Here is a 17,469-nt window from a genome sequence, read left to right on the forward strand (position 1 = left end):
CCCCCCACCCTGCAACACTAACCACACACCCCCAACCACACACCACTCATTCACAACTCCCCTGCCCTCCGTCCCCCCCCCCCCCCACCCCCCCCAACCCCCCCCCCCCCCCTCCCCTCCACCGCCCCCCCCACCCCACAACGCTGCTCAACTTTACCTACCGTACTTACCAGACATCGATGCTTTCGTCTTGCCGTGTCCTCTCTGGCGACTTTCTTCAACCCCGCGTATACGTATTCGCAAAAAAGAAACAAAAAAAAAAAACAGCACCTACCAAAGCCCTCACTCTCTCAGTGTCCCAGTACCGGCACGGCAACTCTCCTCAACCCCTCTCTCTCCCTTCTCTGCCCCTATCTAGCTTAGACCTCTCTCACCCAAACCTTTCGAACAAAGGTCATGCCGCCAAAGCCCATTCGTTACGGCATAACTCTCTGCTTCTGCTCACAAGTACTCAAGAGGCAGAAAAGATCCCACGACGACCCTTATGACATTCGCCAACATCAGACACAGCAACGGTCTTGGCACAAGGTTCACGGTTCACTGTAGCCAAGCTAGGTCCAGACAGACAGACAGACAGGAAGACAGATAGACAGATAGACGGTAGTACCCATCACGGTTAATTCGTCGACATTAGCACCAGCAGTCTCAACGAGCCTGTCCGCAGCAAACTGCCTTCCATTCCAGTTCACCCTTCCCGTTCGTTCGTTGTGCCCCCCGCCCGGTCCATCCATTCCAGATGATTATGCTTCACGTCAATGCTTAAACAGATCCCCCCTCCTCCAAACCATCCTAACCCGGTGGCCTTCCTAGCCCGAATCCTAGCGGGACCGTCCTGGCCCTCCTCCGCCATGTCCTGATACCCCCAAGGCAGTCAGCAAATTCCTCCCTGTTCGCCAGGAGATTCCTCCCCGTTAATCAACAAAACACCTCTCACAAACTGTTTCCGGGTAATGCAACGCTTGAAAAGGTGGGTGATAACAATCATCCGCCATCGTGTACTGTGGGTCCTCTTTCGAGACAAATCGTGGCAGACAAATCGTGAGAAACAAAGAAACTTTTTTTCCTATGGTCTTTTCTCGACTTTTGCTTTCATCATGTCGGATTGATCCCAGTTCTATAATATTCCTGTCCCTTCCTGACATGTGGTATATGCTGTGTGTCCTTTCCCGTTTCAAAAAGTCGACGCGACCCCCGGGCATCAGGCCTCTCGGGGGCGGTGACGGTTATGCCCTTATTTCGCCGTCCCAATGAATAATCCCATGAACAAATGAAAAAAGTAGAAAGAAAAAAAAAGGTGTCCCGTTGGTATCCCTAGAAAAAAGCCTCGCATCCTTCAAGGAGAGCGGGTGAAGCGAAAGAAAAATAGTCGTAGACTACACCAGGAAGTTCTCCTTCATGCCAATAGTACGCCGCAGTCGAATGCCAAAGGGGGTATTGATAGCACATTAGATCCAAAAATTTGGGGCGCGCTGGGAATTCTGTCTTTTTGGGTTCGGCCGTGTCGTTTCGCCCCAGGGGGTACTCGAGGTCCCCCCGGGCATATGTCGTTAATTCTCTGTCGATACTGATACAAACTTGGGGAATAAAAAAGGAAACAAATTTATGCCAAGAAGCGAAGGTGGTGAGGCCTCAGCATGGTACAGAAGGGGCGCGGCCTTCCGCCGCCCTAGGTCGCCTTCTCCATGCTGGACTTGGGGCTAATGTTGTTGGATCGAGTGCCAAACGTGTTGAAGACGCGTCCGACGCCACGGGACCTGCTGCTGGTGCCCGTGGAATCCAGGTCGTCGTTGTTGCTGAGCAGAACGGTCTGGACGGAGTCGATGTTGATGCGGCAGAAGAGCGTCGAGAAGAGGTACTGTTCGGCGTTGTGGTCAAACAGGGGCAGGGTGCGATAGCCGCGCTTGAGGCCGTTGAGCTTGGCGGTGTGCGTCGCCACGGGCTGGCGGTCGTTGTAGCTCTCGCCGTTGTGCGAGAGTTTGACCGACCAGCGAACAAAGATGAGTTCGGGGAACTTGGTCGTAACCTTGAAGGTGAACTTCTCATCGAAGATGGGGTTGAAGCCGTTGCCCGCCTTGATCTTGGTGCGGAACATGAGGGGCGTATCCGAAAGCGAGCCCTCGGCGTCTGTGTCCTTCTTGTCCCTCTTGTCGCTGGAGTGGAACACCTCCACCTCGACGTACGGGTCGACCGTCTTGTTATTGGGCATGCCGTTGGGGCGCATGAGCTGCTGGGCCGAGATGACATCAATGGTGAAGGTGACTTCCTGGCGTTCCCGGTGATGGCCCTCCCATCCGGGGGGCATCAACTTGATCTCGCGCAGCTCCTTGGGCTTCAAGACGTAGCCGGATCGGTCGGTGCCGCTCTCGAACATGGCCTGGTTGAGTTGCATGCCGAGATCGAACGTCTGCCAGTTGAGTGCGGCCATCTGCACGCCCTTGCGCCAGTAACCGATCGGGTTAAAGTTGTTGGACGTGATTCGCGTGCGGTCGGGGTAGACGCGCATGAGGTACCGCATGTTGTGGAGCTGGATGGCTCTCTTCTCCTCCTTGGACCTGCTGTTCTTGTGGAAGCTCGACTCCATGAAGGAAAAGATGTGGTTGTACGCCTTGGCCTCGGTGGCGTCGAACCCACCAAACTTGAGGCCGGCACAGTACACACCCAAATCTCCCAGCACCTTGACCGTCTTGTTCGATGACCGTCTAGGGGGCATGCGCTCGCCCGCGCTGTCGTTGTCGCTCGTGCTGCTGCTCAGGGCGTCCTGGACCTCGCCCTCCGTGATGGTGTTAACACGGCTCTTACTAACGAGACGGCGGGACGAGTGGCTCGGGCTCAGAATGGGGCTCTGAGGCAGCGACTGCGAGGGGACGATGCTGTTGTCCAGCTGAACCGGCTTGGGGTACGGAGAACTCAGGCTGTTACCGCGTCGGCGACCGGTCGACTCGGCCGGCTTGGTGGGCTCCGGGGGTGGCTGCGGGCGCTTGACCTTGATGAGCACTCGCTCCTTGAGCTGCTCGGGCGACGGGAACTTGTCCGAGGATGGATCCAGGGGTGCGGTGACGAGACGAGCGCCAAAGGTCTCCTTGATGATGCGAGCCATCTCGGCCTGTTGCGCCGGGTTGCAGTGAACCTCGAGGGAGATCCAGAGAGGGTACTTGGTCGCAATAAAGGCGTACTTGTTGATCGTGGTCATGGTCTCCTGGAAACTGATCGAAGTGGTGAGCGTGCGGCCGTGGTTCACCGTGGGGTTGCCATCGGGTCCATCCCAGCAGTCGACCTCCACACAACGGCAGCCGCGGACGAGCGCGGAGATGTAGCCTTCGACGCTCGAGAGGCCAGCGACTTGTCGACCCATCAGGTAGGTGTTGTGAGAGCTGGAGATGAAGTACTCGTTCAACGGACGGTCGAGAGAATAGGTCTTGGGCTCCTTGATGACGGGCAGGTTGTAGGTCGACGTCAGATAGGCCGCAAAGGCGGCGTCGCCCATTCGTGGGCCTTCGCTCGTCCACTCGGAATCTTTGGCGTGCTTGCGGGCCAGTCTGTTATACGCAGTCTCCCAGACCGTAGGGTCAGCTTCAACGTTTTCTCCCTGGACGTCGCGCAAAAACTTCTTGAACTCGTCGAGACTGAGGCCGGCTACTGGGTTAGCCGCGATCTGGTAGTAGATATGGCGAATGTCGTCACGCTGCTTCATCAAACCGACAAACTTTTGGAATTCGAAAAAGTTGAGGCGACGATTCCCGCGGCCGGTGCCGGTGCCAGTCGCCTGATCAAACTTATCGGACAAATCCTGGTACGAGGCGTGAATGTGAAGATTCCGGCAGACACGCTGGACTCCCTCAAAGTCAATGTCACCGACGTCGAGAGACAACGTCTTCTCACCACTCTGCCTTGCCATCTCAGTGAGCCAGTAGTCGCGGATGGCTCGGTCGTTGAAGGCCATCAAGGACGCCATGAGATCTTGTCGGTGCTTGGAGATGGCCTCGAGCGTAGTCACCCAGTTGTGGAAGGTGCTCTCATCGTCGGCGACCAGGTGCATCATCTTGGTCTTTGACGTTTCGTGCACGACGTACATGATGGAGAACCAGCGGGCCTCTTCGGACTCCGGCACGCCATAGTCGAGACGGTACTGTCGAATATCGGAACCGGTCCTAATCTCCTTGATGTCGTCAATGTAGAGCTGCTTTCCCTTGGACTTATCCCAGGAGATCTTGGCGGCGTCGGGCTCCAGGACCAGGATGAAACGCTTCTTCCAGTTCTTCTTGGAGACCTTCCTAATCCAGGTGCCCTTGAGCAGCTGGAAGGGGATGACGGGGCCGGCGGTGGTGTTGGAAGGCGAGGTGGAGCCGGCCAGAGACGCGGTGGTGCTATTCGAGGACGACTCTCTGAGAGCCCCGTCAAGACCACCAATCAACGACCTGAGATCGTCCATCTCATCAATGATTTCATCGTCAGAGTCGCTATACGCGGCAAGGTCGGGCGGGGCCGTGTTGTTGCTGTCACTCCTCCGGCGGAGCATACCGGGGCCAACGCTGCCGTCACGGCTGTTGGGGGCAGCGGAAGATGTCCTGCGGCGGGTGAACCTGGCCGTGGCTCGGTTCGACAGACGCCGAATGATGTTGTTGCTTTTGGTGACGGCCTCTGACATGGCACTGGGGCTGCCCACCAAGGTCTGTCCGAGCGAGTTGTCACTCGTCTTCCTTGAGATGACGGACTCGGGCAGAGACCATGAGCCGGCCGGGAACTGGTCGTCCACAAGCTCACGGCCCCGGTGCTCAGGGGAAGCCTGGAGCGAGCTGTTGCTCGTCATGACGGCATTCTCTGGGGACATGACGGGCGAGCCCTGCTGCGAGCTGGAGGCCACGGAGGAGGCGCTTATTGCTGAAGCTGGTACTGTGAATTGTTGTTGCTGCTGCTGTAGGTGTTGTAGGTGAATGTTGGAGGGGATGTTTGTCTGTACATGGCTTGGACGTGTGCGCCTAAACTGAGTAGACTGAGGAGGCATGGTGGGAGGTTTGGAAAGGGGTAGAGGTGAGGGCAACTGAGTTGAAGTAGAAGTGGGAGACATGGTGAAAGTTCGTGGGGGTAGCCCTTCGCTACACGCGGGTTTGGAGAGGTCCCCGCGGCGAGATCCTAGGTGGATGATCTGGCGTTTTTATGAAGAAGTAGTAGCTGCTTGAGACGGCATCCTTGGAGAGTGTGGTCGTGTGGAACGGCCCGTAGAGGGATAGAGAATGCGGGGGATGCGTGGGAGGAGGTCGATCCTGCGATATGAAGGTGGGCGTTCCACACACACGGGGCTGTCTGGCAGGCGGGCAAGGGTTCGGGTCCAGGAAGGAAGCAGCAGGCCGTGGGGAGAGGGTGATGATCTCTTTGCTGCAGAGTCGTGTAGGTCGCCGCGCGGTGCGATGCGATGCGGCGCACCAGAGGTCCTGACAGACCACACGGGTGGAAAAGTTATGGGCGCCGGTGGTTCGTACTGGTACACTGCAGGCGGACCAGCAGAGTGAATCAGGCGTAGGCGTAGAAGAGGTAGGCGTGGCAGGGCGGACGAGAGTAGGGTCGGACTGAGCCAATCGTGATGGCAGGTGTCCGTCGATTCGTCTTTTGGGAGTTCCGGCCTCTGGGTTTGGGGGTTGCTCGACAAAATGTGCGGGCCTGCGCAGTTGCTGCGATGGGCTCTCCAAGGCGAGGTGTGTGATGTGGCAGGTGTTGTATGCAAGTGACTGATTTGGGTCTATTTCCAGGTTGGGGTCGACGGGACCGACAGCATTGGCAAGCCGCTATGCAATGATCCCGCAGCGGATGCTCGTTCGTTTTTTTCGTGTCTTTCTTGACACCTTGCGTTCGCTTCTGGCAACTGGTTGCAGTCCTAGGTCGCGCAGGCTCGTGTCCGGCAAGAAGAATCCAACGTTGAATCGGGCGGGAGGTGGTTCGGCGCAACAAGAGAAAGTCTTGGGTGGTGGTGGTTCCTCGGAAGGGTGCGCACGGCGCAACAGTTGCAGATGAGTCAATGGGCAGATCCCTCGGGTCGAGTGCCGGGCGCGCAACTATTGAACACAATGAGTTGTCTGTTATTTTGTTTTTGGCAGGTTGACTTGTTTGGCGAGTGGTGCGGGTGATTGTGTGCGTGTGGTGAAGAAGAAGAAGGGTTGTGGTCTGTTGTTATGTAGTTGAGCAAAGCAGCAAAGGAGCGTTGCAGGTCAGACGTCGTTGGCAGTGGTGGTGGTGGTGGTGGTGGTGACTGCGGGTGATGGTGGGTGTAGTAGTAGCAGCAGGAGCAGCGCGGTGCGGTGCGGTGCGGTGCGTGTGAGACTGACTGGGCTGGTAGAGGGTCAGGTCAAGACGGAAGGTGTGGTGGTGGTGGTGGCCAGTCAAGTCTTATGTGGGCGGGAGTGGTAGTTGGGGCCCGGGAAATTATGAGTAGACGGAGCGGGAAGGAGGCATAGCCAAGAGCTTTATTTTGGAGTAAGGGCAAAGGACCAGCACAAATAATGTCAGGGTCAGGAGAGAGAGAGAGGGTGAGGGTGGAAACGAAGGGAAACGAGCAAAAGAGTACGGGAGAACCGGGGGGGGGGGTCAAGAGGTGTGTGTACGAATGGGAAGTACCTACCAAAGTATCTCCTTGAGGTGTACGGATACGCAAGAAGGTAAGGCCTGATCAGGTAGACAGACAGGCGTGTGTGGACTGGCGGACAGTGGTGCTGGGCAAGGTTGAGCAGGGTAGCAAGTAGAGAGAGCCAGGGAGAGAGACGAGAAAAGCCACCCAGTGAAGGAAGGTAGAGACACCGAGGGGAGTATGGCGTAGAGTGACTTGACAGGGCTCCTTCAGAGAGCGAGCGACCGAGAGTGGGAGAGAGGGAAGAAAGTGTGGGAGACAGAGACTAAGAGAAGACTCAGTTACCTTAGAGAGACAGAGACAGAACAGGTACACACCTCTCTGGGCCAAAGAAGAGAGTGCGTGTGTGTGTGTGTGTGTGTTTGCAGGGAAGGCGTGAAAGTAAAACGGGAGCGAAGATGGGCTGCCCAGATGGATGGGTAGAAATAAAGTAGCCTACATGGGCATCATCAAGTATCCCCCCATACATGATAACATGGCGAGATACATGGATACAACGCACACGCCGGGCGGGAGGCAGAGGAGCGTGGATGGGCGCAGGAGTGTGGGCGCAGGGGCGTGTTGTACCTGATGGTGTAGGGCGAAAGAAGCCGGGGGGGGAGAGCCTGGGAGGGGAGAGGTACCTACAGAAATGGTCCATGGACAAGACAGACAGCAATGGTCAACCGTGAAGGGTCAAAGGTTTGTGGGTAATGAGGAGGACCGGACGAGGAATGCGAAAGAAGGATACGCGCACACGCGGGCCAAGTCCAAAGTGCAAGTTATGGTCAGGCATCTTGGCTGGCAAGGCACGGTATTTCGCAAGGCGTCTATTCCCTCTCTACAATTTCATTCCCCCTACTCTGTCCATACATTAGAACCTAAGCTACCTTCCCAGGCCTGTCTCTGTCAGGTCACTATATTGTGATGGAAGCGAAAGAGACAGAGACAGAGACAGACAGACAGCAAGAGAGAAAGGGAAAATAATAATAATAAAAAGCGGAACACGAAAGGGCAAGAAAAGGCAAAGGCAAAATAGAGAGAAGGGAAATGGGAGGGCGAACGCTACGGACGGGGGCGTGAATTGGGAGACGGCGCTAAGCTCTTCGAAGCATCTCAGTGGAAGCTATCCACAGAGATACGTATCTTTTCTGATCTCGAGGTGAGGTGCTGGTGCGGTACGTATCCCCAGGGTCAGCCCCACCATGTCCCGTCACTTTCGTCCATCCGTCGCCGTGGAGTACCTAGAGGACTGGTCTTTGCAGTGTCTAGCAGTGTCTCTCCTTTCTTCCGTGGCATCTCTCGTCATGTGTTTGTTATGTCTTCTCCGAACTGATTTCCCCCTTCTGTTTTCCATTCTTCTCCTAAAATTGGACTCTCGAGAAAGCGGAGACACGAGGCTGGCCCGATGGCGAGACTGGACTGGCTGGGCTGCAATTGAGGGGCGGCCACGGAAGGGGGGGAAATGGGAGAGTACGCAGTAGAGAGAGAGAGAAAAAAGTCACAGTCACGTAACCGTAGCGCACAGGGCCGAGATGGAGACGCTGGGCGTCACTTTGCAATCGCAGTTTGGATGGGACATCAAAAATGGGACATGAACGTCTCCTCCCCCAGTGGGGTACGTACCTGAGCTGGCTGGCGCCCCGGCCCTGGGACGACGTAAGGTATCCTCGTACCTTGGGACCTTGGGTGCTTGAGTACCTGACCAAGTACCTGGGGGAAGATGGAAGAGAAGAATCCAATCCCGACAGGGGGCAGCAGACTGGCAGGGAAAAGGCACGAAATTGAACAGAAGGGCTGCACCGCTGCAGGGCAGAAAGCCCGACAACCAGTGACACAGCCCGCAGAGGTCCGTAAGAAATATATACCTACGCAGTGCTCCGTACTTATTACTGTGTATGTAGTGCAGCAAAAGGGCTCATGCGCAGAAGATGGGGAACTGGGCAGAATTCAGAAAAAAGGGAGTCTTTCGGGGATTAGCGTTCATAGGGGAGAGAGAGTAACAGGCCGAAAGACAGCAAGAGAAAGGGTGTGTCGTCATACAATACAGAAGCAAAAAACGGGGTGTGTCGTTAACATGACGAACAAATCATGGACGGACGGGGCCCTGGAGAAAAAAAAGACTGAGAGTGAAGGCGAAAAAGACAGGAGAGGGCAAGCAGGGAGACGCCGAAAGAGACGGGGGCCACCGGTCCTCCCACCAGCCCAAAAATACAGAAAACCCACGAAGACAGGACAAAAAAAAACACATCAAAAAGAAGGGGCAACGCAACGGCAGAAAAATAAAATAAGAATAAAAAAAAAACCTTCAGGAACATGGAGGACAAGACAGGGCCCACGACAGCCAGGGCAGACAGGGGACATGGCATTCTCTGCAAGTACGTACCTTTGCAATTCCCATGCTGCGTGCTGCGTATTCTCCCCCTTCCCGGGCTCCGTCATGTCATGGGCAGGCCACAAGCCGCAAAGCCGCAAGCCCGCACCCGCACCATGGGCTTCCGGGGAAACCCAAGGGAGGCCTGATGTAGAAGGAAAAAGAACAATTCCAATACCAGGAACCGCTGTTGCTCCGGCTCATGCTGGCTCTTCTCTGCTTGCTTGCTTGCTGCGCTGCTCTCTTCCCTCCTGAGGATACGCTGTATGGTAGGTAGGGATCAAGGTACCTCCAGGCGACGACAACCTCCAAGGCACCGTACCGGCCGGATACAACGCCATGTGCACCGCTCTCGTCCAGAACAGGGGTCCCGCTGGCATGGAAAAGGATGGAGGGTGTGCGAGATGGATGACTCCTCTCTGTCTCTGTCGCTGTTGCTGTCTCTCCCACACACAGTTGGAATGTCTTGTGCGTCGCCCGAGACCACCGTCCGGGGACAAGTCAGAAGCAACTGCCCACGCCAAACCCCAACGCCAGCACTCAACACACGCGCCAGACCGGGCCCATGTCCCTCATCCCCCAGGGCCCAAAGTCCTCAAGTGGCTCTCTCTCTCTCTCTCTGTCTGTCTCGCCTGTGGCACAGTCGTCCGCTGCGCATCTCGCCATGTTTCCACCTCATTTGCCCCCTCAGGGGCTGCGTGCGTATTGTTTCCGATGTCTCGTCCTTTATTTTCTTGTATTGCCTCGCCCGTTGGATCATCAATGGCACCCCGTTTGACGAAACAATCTCCTCGTCCCGTCTTTGGTAATCTTGAATTCTTCCTCCCGGGCAGCAGGATTTTAGCACACACCCACGCGCCACAGGCAAGAATAACCTCGATGGCTGCCTTGTCTTGTACTCCCGGGTCCATACTGCAGGATGAAGTATGGCATGGCAGCATTCCCGCCTTACGTTGGCCTTGTCGGATCCTGCCAGCTCTGCCCTGTCTTGTGCAACCACCAACATGACTGCGGCTGCTGCTGCGGTGTATATCCATGTCGAGGCCAGCGTTGGCGGCGCCATGCTATCGCACTTTCAACTTGACATGCAAAAGATGACGGCAGCCAACGATGCACTCATCCGGGTCCTGCGAGACTCGAAACTTGCGCCTTCCTTGCCAACAAAAAGGCTGTCGTCTTCCGTGCGGCGTGCGGCGGTCTCGGCGGACGACGCGGTATACCTCGGCGCCTGGCTCGCTGTGAAATGAGCAAGGTGGGATCAAGTACCACCAAAGCTATATACTATTGAGGCGACAAGTACCTGCGTCCGCCATCGCGCGTTGGAAAAAGCCCGGTCTGGGGAGATGAAAGCCAATGCTCGGGCATCTCAACAAGGCTCTAGGGACCACAGAGTCGGGTAAAAGGGCTACCGTAACGAGTTGGTCAGATACATTCGCGATGCAGTGCCATAACGCATCTGTACAGAAATAGGTACCGTCAGTACGCAGGCAATCGATGGCAGAGATGATGCCTTGCTCGACGGCCAGAGCTTGCCGTCCAAGAAACCAGTCGACGACAGCATTAACAGGTACCGTCGGTGACGAAAGGGCCTGTGAGGTCAGTCTGACATGATGATCCCATGTTTGTCGTCCGCTAAAACTAGGTGCCGAGGAACCGTAATTGGTGTCTTGTTTCCCCCAGACTCTATTACGTCGACGCCCTTTCTGCACGCGCCATGGCATGCCGCAATGTCGCTTTGATGCGTTGTGCTCTGTAGAGCCCAGTGCTCGCCATTGCTTGCCCGTACCGCCCTATCTCGACCGCCGTTGCATCGCGCCCTGGGCTTCGGTGACGATGCGTTAATGCGATACGTGTCACCCAATTTCCCAGTCTTTCTTGCTGGCTCGTCACCCATTCAGGAAGTGTGTTTCTCGTCTGATTTTGGCATTTGCTCTCGCGTGCCGAATCTCCGCCCTTCCGCCGTAGTCCTCATACTCGTCGTCCCAGCGTCTCTGCCTTTTGTCATGTCCAGCTGACCTCAACCTTTCTCCAGCTGTTACAAAAGTCAAAATGTACGCAACTTTGCCCTTTGATTCGACCATCAAGGGATTTGCTCATTTCGACACAGGATCGGCGGTTGATTGTTGCTCATCAACAGTCCAAGAACCTGGTAGACCCGGTTGCATTCCAACGTTGGACGTCGCCGATGGCTCAATGTTGGTCTTGCTTGTTGCTGCTCGCAGCCTGTCCTCTTCAGACGCAGCGAGCGGTCATCGCTGGCTTCCTGCGAGCAGTGCACGCATTCCGCACCGGAGATATTCAGCTGGCCTGCACCACCCGCACTTGGACGGCGTGGTCAGCCGGTCGTCGCATGCGGCCGTGGGGGCGTGAGTGACATCTTGCGTACCCAAGGCATACTGAGCTGTCGTTATCGAAGCCGACATCGAGGTACCTCGTCCACAGCGTTGATAACGCTCTTCTTCTCGTGACTGGCCATCTTCTCCATCCTTGAACCATTCCATCGCGATCCTGAGATACTTCGTACGCAACCCCGAGAGCCGTTGGGCAAGGATGTTCCTCCGAAAGCGCCGCAACCAGTCGAGGTGACTCCCTTATGCTCAGCGGTGACCCACGCCTCCCATCTCTCGGTGTACCGGGAATGCCTCATTACCTCAGCACGCATTTGCTCTTCCCCACCACATTGTTCCTGTCCGGATCAAACGTCTGGGTGTAACGCTTCCAAGGTGAGCACTGGAAAGCAAAGAGGTTGCCTACAATGGTCTTCCAGCAGGGTACACCCTTCGGCGCTTGCTCCGGACTGACGCTGCCTTCCCCGTAGTGCTTTGGGGCCCTCAACCCCATAGTATGGAAGCGTCGGGACTAAAGTCGCGGGAAAGACGGAAGAGACTCCTGCAGACTAGTTTTCTTGTCGCTCAAGGAGTTTTCGTCGTCTCAGTGTCCCAGAGGGCAATTGCTATAGTCTCGACGTTCGCCTCTACAGCTCTGAATTTGCAGCCAACGGAGGACACCCGAGACCTTGAGACGACCAAGCAGAACTCTAATTGTCCACTTGTGTTGCATCCTGTGGCGGTAACGTGTGGCTGGTCATCGCAGACCGTGGGCACACGGCCTAAGACGCACCATCAAGAAATGAATAAGGGCCTTGATCATCTGAGAGTCCGAGTGGCTATCGAGCCGTTTGATTGGTGTCCCCTTTGCCTTCAAACCAAGCTCGTCCTCGACTCCCTCGACCAAAGATAGAAACGATTGCTTGACGTAGACCCTGACTTGCCCCGTTGCGAGACGGTGAGACCTGATCAACAGAGCCGCTCCAGGGGTGCCATCTTGTGTGGTTGTTAGGGTGTGGCTTCCGGGGCCGCCTGTATGGGATTCCACCGATCAACATGGACGTTACGGGAATTTAGACAGGAGATCGCTGTCCACTGGCGCTGGTGGGTAGCGGTCGCAGGGTTGGGCTGTTTTTGCTTCATCCTCCCCCATCAGCTCCCATTCCTTTTGTGAGTCACGACCGTTTCTGTCTATTCTACTGTTTGGGAGGTTGAAAGAAGAGAGTATTTCTTGATGCGTCGACGGCCTTTGATGTTCAACCGACCCCATGGTTGTTGATGCTGCGAGAACAGGGGTAGTTTTAGTTGCAGCTCCTCAATCCGCCCTGTTGGGATTGCTCTGACTGTCGGGCACTCTCTCTATCTTGGCTTCATTTGAAAGTGATCCATCACTATGGTTAGCAGTCGCCCGGCCGCTGTGTGATCTGGGTGTACTGGACCGCGGCGCAATGCGTACGGAAACTTGCCAGCAAACCGGCTGAGCCCCGTGGTCCAAATACAGACGAGAGGATGCGTGCGGGAAAGACCCCAAATTTTCCTGGCTTTGCTGTGTCTACATTGCCATCCCAACCCTCATCCTTGGCGAATATTCATCATGAGTGACGTGGCGTCCAAGGTAGACTCAACGGCTGGCTGACATGAAGTCAAAGTCGTTCAACGTCGGGACGTTATCACGCAATCAATCATTCGTCAAGACATCTACGGATGCGGCGGGTTGAGTTGGACAGTAGTTTACTGCCACATCAAGGCTGCGCAATTCCTCCGTCACGGTCACTCGTTCTCGGTCAGATGCAGCCGGAACCGTGAGGGGAGACGTGCGGCTTGGTACAGCACGTCGTCAGCGATATTGCGATTTGCTCGAGTGTGTTGCAGCATAAGAGCCGAACTGCAATCTTGGTAGGGAACCGTGGTTGCGCAGGAATGCGAGCTGTGGGGTAGGTAGCATCGCACAGGGAACCCGAGCAAGGGAGGTTCGTTCTGACTCTGCTCTACTCACAGTGCTCAAACGTTGGTAATGAGAAAGCAACGGCAGAGATTTCTCTGTCGTTCATTCTGAGGGCCTCGTGTGGTGCTGCCGCTATCAACGATCTTGGTGCGGAAGCCACTGTCGAAGGGGGTTCGATGACTAGATCAGGGCAAGCCACACACTCTTGGTGACGGACCGCCACCATCAAGGATGATCAGCACGCGCTGCTTGACAGTCCGGCTGGCCGCGGAGGCGGCGCCGAAGCCATTGGGGCCAAAGACCAAAAAAAGTTGGCGAGCTTAGTATCCGCAGAAATCGTCATACTGCGTTTGCGTATCCGGCCTGCGACTATTGTCTCGTTTGCCTCAGCACGACCTTGGCTGGATAACAATATCAGCTCCCTCTCTGCACCGAAGGCGGCTGTTCGGATCTCAAGCGAGAGCTGGGCAAGCAGTTGGCAATTGTGCTAATTTTGAGGAGCTCTGGGCGTGTCTCTGATGGCATTCTTCGAATCAAAACTTGGCCAGCGCAGCAGAAGGAGGGGGGTGTGGCTATCCGAGCCGGTGCTCCTTTATCAACGGGTAAAGATGGTTGAAGGACCATTGCGAATGGTGCAAGTACCCGTCCAGTACAGTACTTTGCGCTGCCTCAAACTTTGAAGCCCGCTTTGCCCAGCGAAACCATTCCGCATCAGAATGGCTTGAATGGCCAAACTGAGGTCGAGGAGGGAAAACACAGGCGCGGTGGAGATGAGACTTGACAGGTCCCGTCAGATGGCTGACTGTATGTCGTTTTGTCTTTGCCCGTACCTCTTCTAAATTTGCATCGTGTTGCTGATGCGAGGGGTGGTTAGTGGCTGGTCGACCCCCCTCCACACCCAACTCCGCAAACCTGACCTTGTGAGTAGCACTGTCGAGATGAGACTTGAGGACTTGAGGGGAACGTCCTTCCGTGGGCACCACCAATAACGCAACGGAGCTGCAGCATCGCATCTGGGGACTACCATATGCAGCCTTGCCCGCGGCCCCCTGCTCACCACGCAACTCCGCATCATCGGCGCCGGATGGGCGTCACCTGAGCAGAGGGGATTGGCCAGCTGGCGCTCGATGACTCCTGCGAGGGCGGGTACACACATCTCGCAGCAAATCTGCTGTTTCTGATCCGCTGCTGGATTCTGTTGCGTTGCTGGCGTGTCTGAGGCGCGTCTTGGTTACCCTGCCCTGATGCGATGCGACGACCAAGACACGTTGGCTGTGCTGTGAGAAGGATAGCCAACGAGCTGGCCGCCGAACCTGGTCCTCCTGCAGATGACTGTCTGGCGCTGTCGTCCTTCACTGCCTCGTGTCTTGAGCCTTGGCTGCGCTCACCTCCAATAAGCATAACGCAGAGGTCAACGAGCAACTGTCCACCAGCCGAACGCAAAAGGTGTTGAGCGCAAGCTACGGCGCTAGCACCACGTCCGTCGGGCTCCTATGCGGCGGGCATGTCTTGCTAGTCCCGGGGGACCGACCAACTGGCCGCTGCGGGGTTCAAGAAACCGCGGGCTACCAGGGGCGTGGTTGAGGAATGCCGAGTTTCTCCCCAACTTGCATTTTTGGCTGGATGGACGCTGAGAAGTGCATCACACCGACATTTGCTTTTCGCGGACGAGGCAGGTCATGTGGTGGTTTCTATCAACGTGCCTAAGCAGCCATTTGCCCGTGCAGCACGATGGTATGCAGCAATCAGTCGCTTGGCGATGAGAACGCGGCCCGATGGTCTTGACTCCAATGGATGAGCTAGCAAGCGCTGTCGTGCCCCAATCTCCAAGCCGTCGACAAGTCGGCAGATACATTGCTGCGCGATGCAGCCAACGCCGGCGTCATGTATGTCATTGCCTGCGTATGCCAAACGTGCGATAAGGATGAGACGAACGCGGGTTAGACCGGGTGTCAATGGCATAGTGTAAGCATGCGATTGTGCTATATCCTGCTGAGCCGGTAACCGTCTTTTCCGATCAACCGCCCAGCCGCCAGGTGACGAAAACCCACCCGGCCGAAGAGTGATAGCCGCCGGATGGCTCCCTTAGTTGCGAATGATATTGCGAACGACAATAGCTGAACTCCCTGTCTGTGTTGCATTTGGGCAGGCCTGTCGACTCGCTGCTCTTTTTGTCCATTTATTTTCCATTGTTCGTGTTTGATGGGCAGACTGACGTTGCGTCCAACATGTCAGCCGGCCACGTTGAAGTCAATCGGCCGAGGCGACCCCTGACGGGGCCACCCATCTGCCTGGGCCTCTCACGTCCCTGAGCGCAAACAACGAGTCGTCTCGCACAGCGGACCGGGTGTCGGAGTCATTCAATTTTGAGCCTCGTCCTCTCCCGTTGTTAGGGGTCCTAGTCTTGTGCGATTTTGTGGACTTGGAGCGTGACCGGAACATGGCGGTGGTGTCTCATGGACGCTCGGAGTTTGTCTCCGTAACCAAGGGTCGGAACCGGTAGACTGCTCCCGTGCCTGGTTGTCCCTTATTTGGCGCCGAGACAGAGGGCCGGCTCAGTCAGGTACGCGTGGTCGAAGCATGGGACTGATAGGTACGGTGAGAGAAGGAGGGTCAATACGGCAGAGATCCGGGAGGGCGTGATGCGCCGATCTTGTCTGTGAAAGTCGATATTGTTGAAGAAGCGCAACACCGTTCAAGGTGTGCGGTCAGATGGGGGTCGAAGCTGGTTGGTCGATTCCCTGGTCATGCTCTTTAGGCCCCTGCAATGGATGCTGCTCACCGCCGCCGCGTTGGGAACAGAGCCTCTCGAATTGTAACTTTGTGCCTCGCACAGCGGTGACCACACCGGCGGTAAAGAGCGTGGGATGTGATCAAACGCCTCCGGCAACGATGCCTTGGTCGACAACAGGATAGGAGCAGGCGAGTGATGGAACAGTCACACCACAGGGGCGGAAATAGCGTCGAGGGCCGGGGAAAAGCAGTCATCGTTGGGCTCCCATTGGGTGCGGCCCCCTGGAGTGACGTAGTTTTCTCGAAGCCGGTTCGAAGGTTGAAGACGCGTCGAAGGGGCATACAAGAACCCCAATCCCGGCCAGGGACAAGCTGCGGCGGACAAGGGGGAACAAAGAAAAGGGCACAAAGGCCAAAGGGGATCCGCAATCTGGGCCAGTGGTTTCTGGGTATCCGGTGCTGAGGAGAATCCTGGGCCCCCGAAGCAAGCAGCAAGCAAGCAGCCCTGCGCTGCACCGAACCGCTGCCGAAGGGGGTCCCTCCCCACGTCGGGCTTGTGGTCGAGGGTCCCTTGTCGATGGATGGTGTTTCGTTCTTGGGGTGCCGTCATCACGGTTGGGACTTGGAGGTTGCAATTTTGGAGAGGGAGGATGGTGGGTCGAGTGATTACCTAAAGCTGTCTTATCTAAGCATATACGTACTTGGGAACCTGAAGGAAGCAGCAAGTTCGGGATACGTACACTAGCAACGGGTCGAACGAATTTAGCAACCGCTAACTCCAGAAGTTCAGAGAACCCCTCCTTCCTGCCTCTACACCCAGCTTCAAAGTGCGTCGGACTTCACATCACTCTTGGTTGGGCCCGACGAGATGCCTTGATCCAAAGAAGGCTCTGTGTAATGTTTCCCCCGTGGATGGGGATGGGGATGGGAACGAGACGGCAGTCCCTTTCCCGCCCACTCGGCGCGGTACGATGCGAGCGGTGTGGTGTCTTTCTTCCATTGGTCTATGAGCAGCAACCATCGCGACTTTTGAGATTGAGAATCGCACCTTGCAAGCGCAGACACCAGACGAGAGGGTGACGGCGGCGCCGAAGTTGCCCATCTCGACGGCAGGGGTAAGCAATTGGGCTATCGACATGGGAGTACGAATATTGGGGGGGGGGGGGGCACGCAAGAGAAGGAGAAACCCAACCCAACGTCTTTGCTCGTGTCGCAACAATCACTTTAGGACCTTGGGCTCTGTTTCTGGGGGCCATTGCTCCCATACCCTAGTCTCTACTGTCAAAGTACGCAGTCGACCGCAGTCAGAAAAAATTCCAAAATGGGGTCACGAGGGCCTTTCCCAAACACAACCACGTTCCCCGGTCGCCTCACCCAAGCAGACGCTGTCACACTTTTCGACTACTCGCTCTTTTACTCTCTTTCTACGACAAATCGGATGCCGACAAGGCAGCAAATCTCCCGTCCTCCTGAGGTGCTATTCTCCCGATCCCTC

General features: G+C 56.1%; 5 protein-coding genes across 5 annotated transcripts; 1 reads left to right on the plus strand and 4 right to left on the minus strand.

Annotated features, from left to right (window-relative positions):
* Positions 1–1,666: 1,666 nt before the first annotated feature.
* Positions 1,667–5,002, minus strand: CCOS01_00578 (phosphatidylinositol-specific phospholipase C; the record flags this gene model as incomplete). Its single annotated transcript, XM_060448775.1, has 1 exon — positions 1,667–5,002. The coding sequence occupies one exon, from the start codon at positions 5,000–5,002 to the stop codon at positions 1,667–1,669; it is 3,336 nt and encodes a 1,111-aa protein (XP_060320213.1).
* A 4,539-nt stretch (positions 5,003–9,541) lies between these two features.
* On the minus strand, positions 9,542–10,006 carry CCOS01_00579 (uncharacterized protein; the record flags this gene model as incomplete). The annotated part of the gene is made up of 1 exon (XM_060448776.1): positions 9,542–10,006. One exon carries the CDS (start codon positions 10,004–10,006, stop codon positions 9,542–9,544), a length of 465 nt encoding a protein of 154 aa, XP_060320214.1.
* Positions 9,974–10,216, plus strand: CCOS01_00580 (uncharacterized protein; the record flags this gene model as incomplete). The annotated part of the gene is made up of 1 exon (XM_060448777.1): positions 9,974–10,216. The coding sequence occupies one exon, from the start codon at positions 9,974–9,976 to the stop codon at positions 10,214–10,216; it is 243 nt and encodes an 80-aa protein (XP_060320215.1).
* A 4,096-nt stretch (positions 10,217–14,312) lies between these two features.
* On the minus strand, positions 14,313–14,922 carry CCOS01_00581 (uncharacterized protein; the record flags this gene model as incomplete). Its single annotated transcript, XM_060448778.1, has 2 exons — positions 14,313–14,732; positions 14,890–14,922. The coding sequence occupies 2 exons, from the start codon at positions 14,920–14,922 to the stop codon at positions 14,313–14,315; spliced, it is 453 nt and encodes a 150-aa protein (XP_060320216.1).
* A 1,257-nt stretch (positions 14,923–16,179) lies between these two features.
* Positions 16,180–16,584, minus strand: CCOS01_00582 (uncharacterized protein; the record flags this gene model as incomplete). Its single annotated transcript, XM_060448779.1, has 1 exon — positions 16,180–16,584. The coding sequence occupies one exon, from the start codon at positions 16,582–16,584 to the stop codon at positions 16,180–16,182; it is 405 nt and encodes a 134-aa protein (XP_060320217.1).
* Between the last annotated feature and the right edge of the window lie 885 nt (positions 16,585–17,469).

The sequence above is a fragment of the Colletotrichum costaricense genome (assembly GCF_030867565.1).
Source record: "Colletotrichum costaricense strain IMI 309622 chromosome Unknown Scaffold_1.1, whole genome shotgun sequence".
Lineage (NCBI taxonomy): Eukaryota > Fungi > Ascomycota > Sordariomycetes > Glomerellales > Glomerellaceae > Colletotrichum > Colletotrichum costaricense.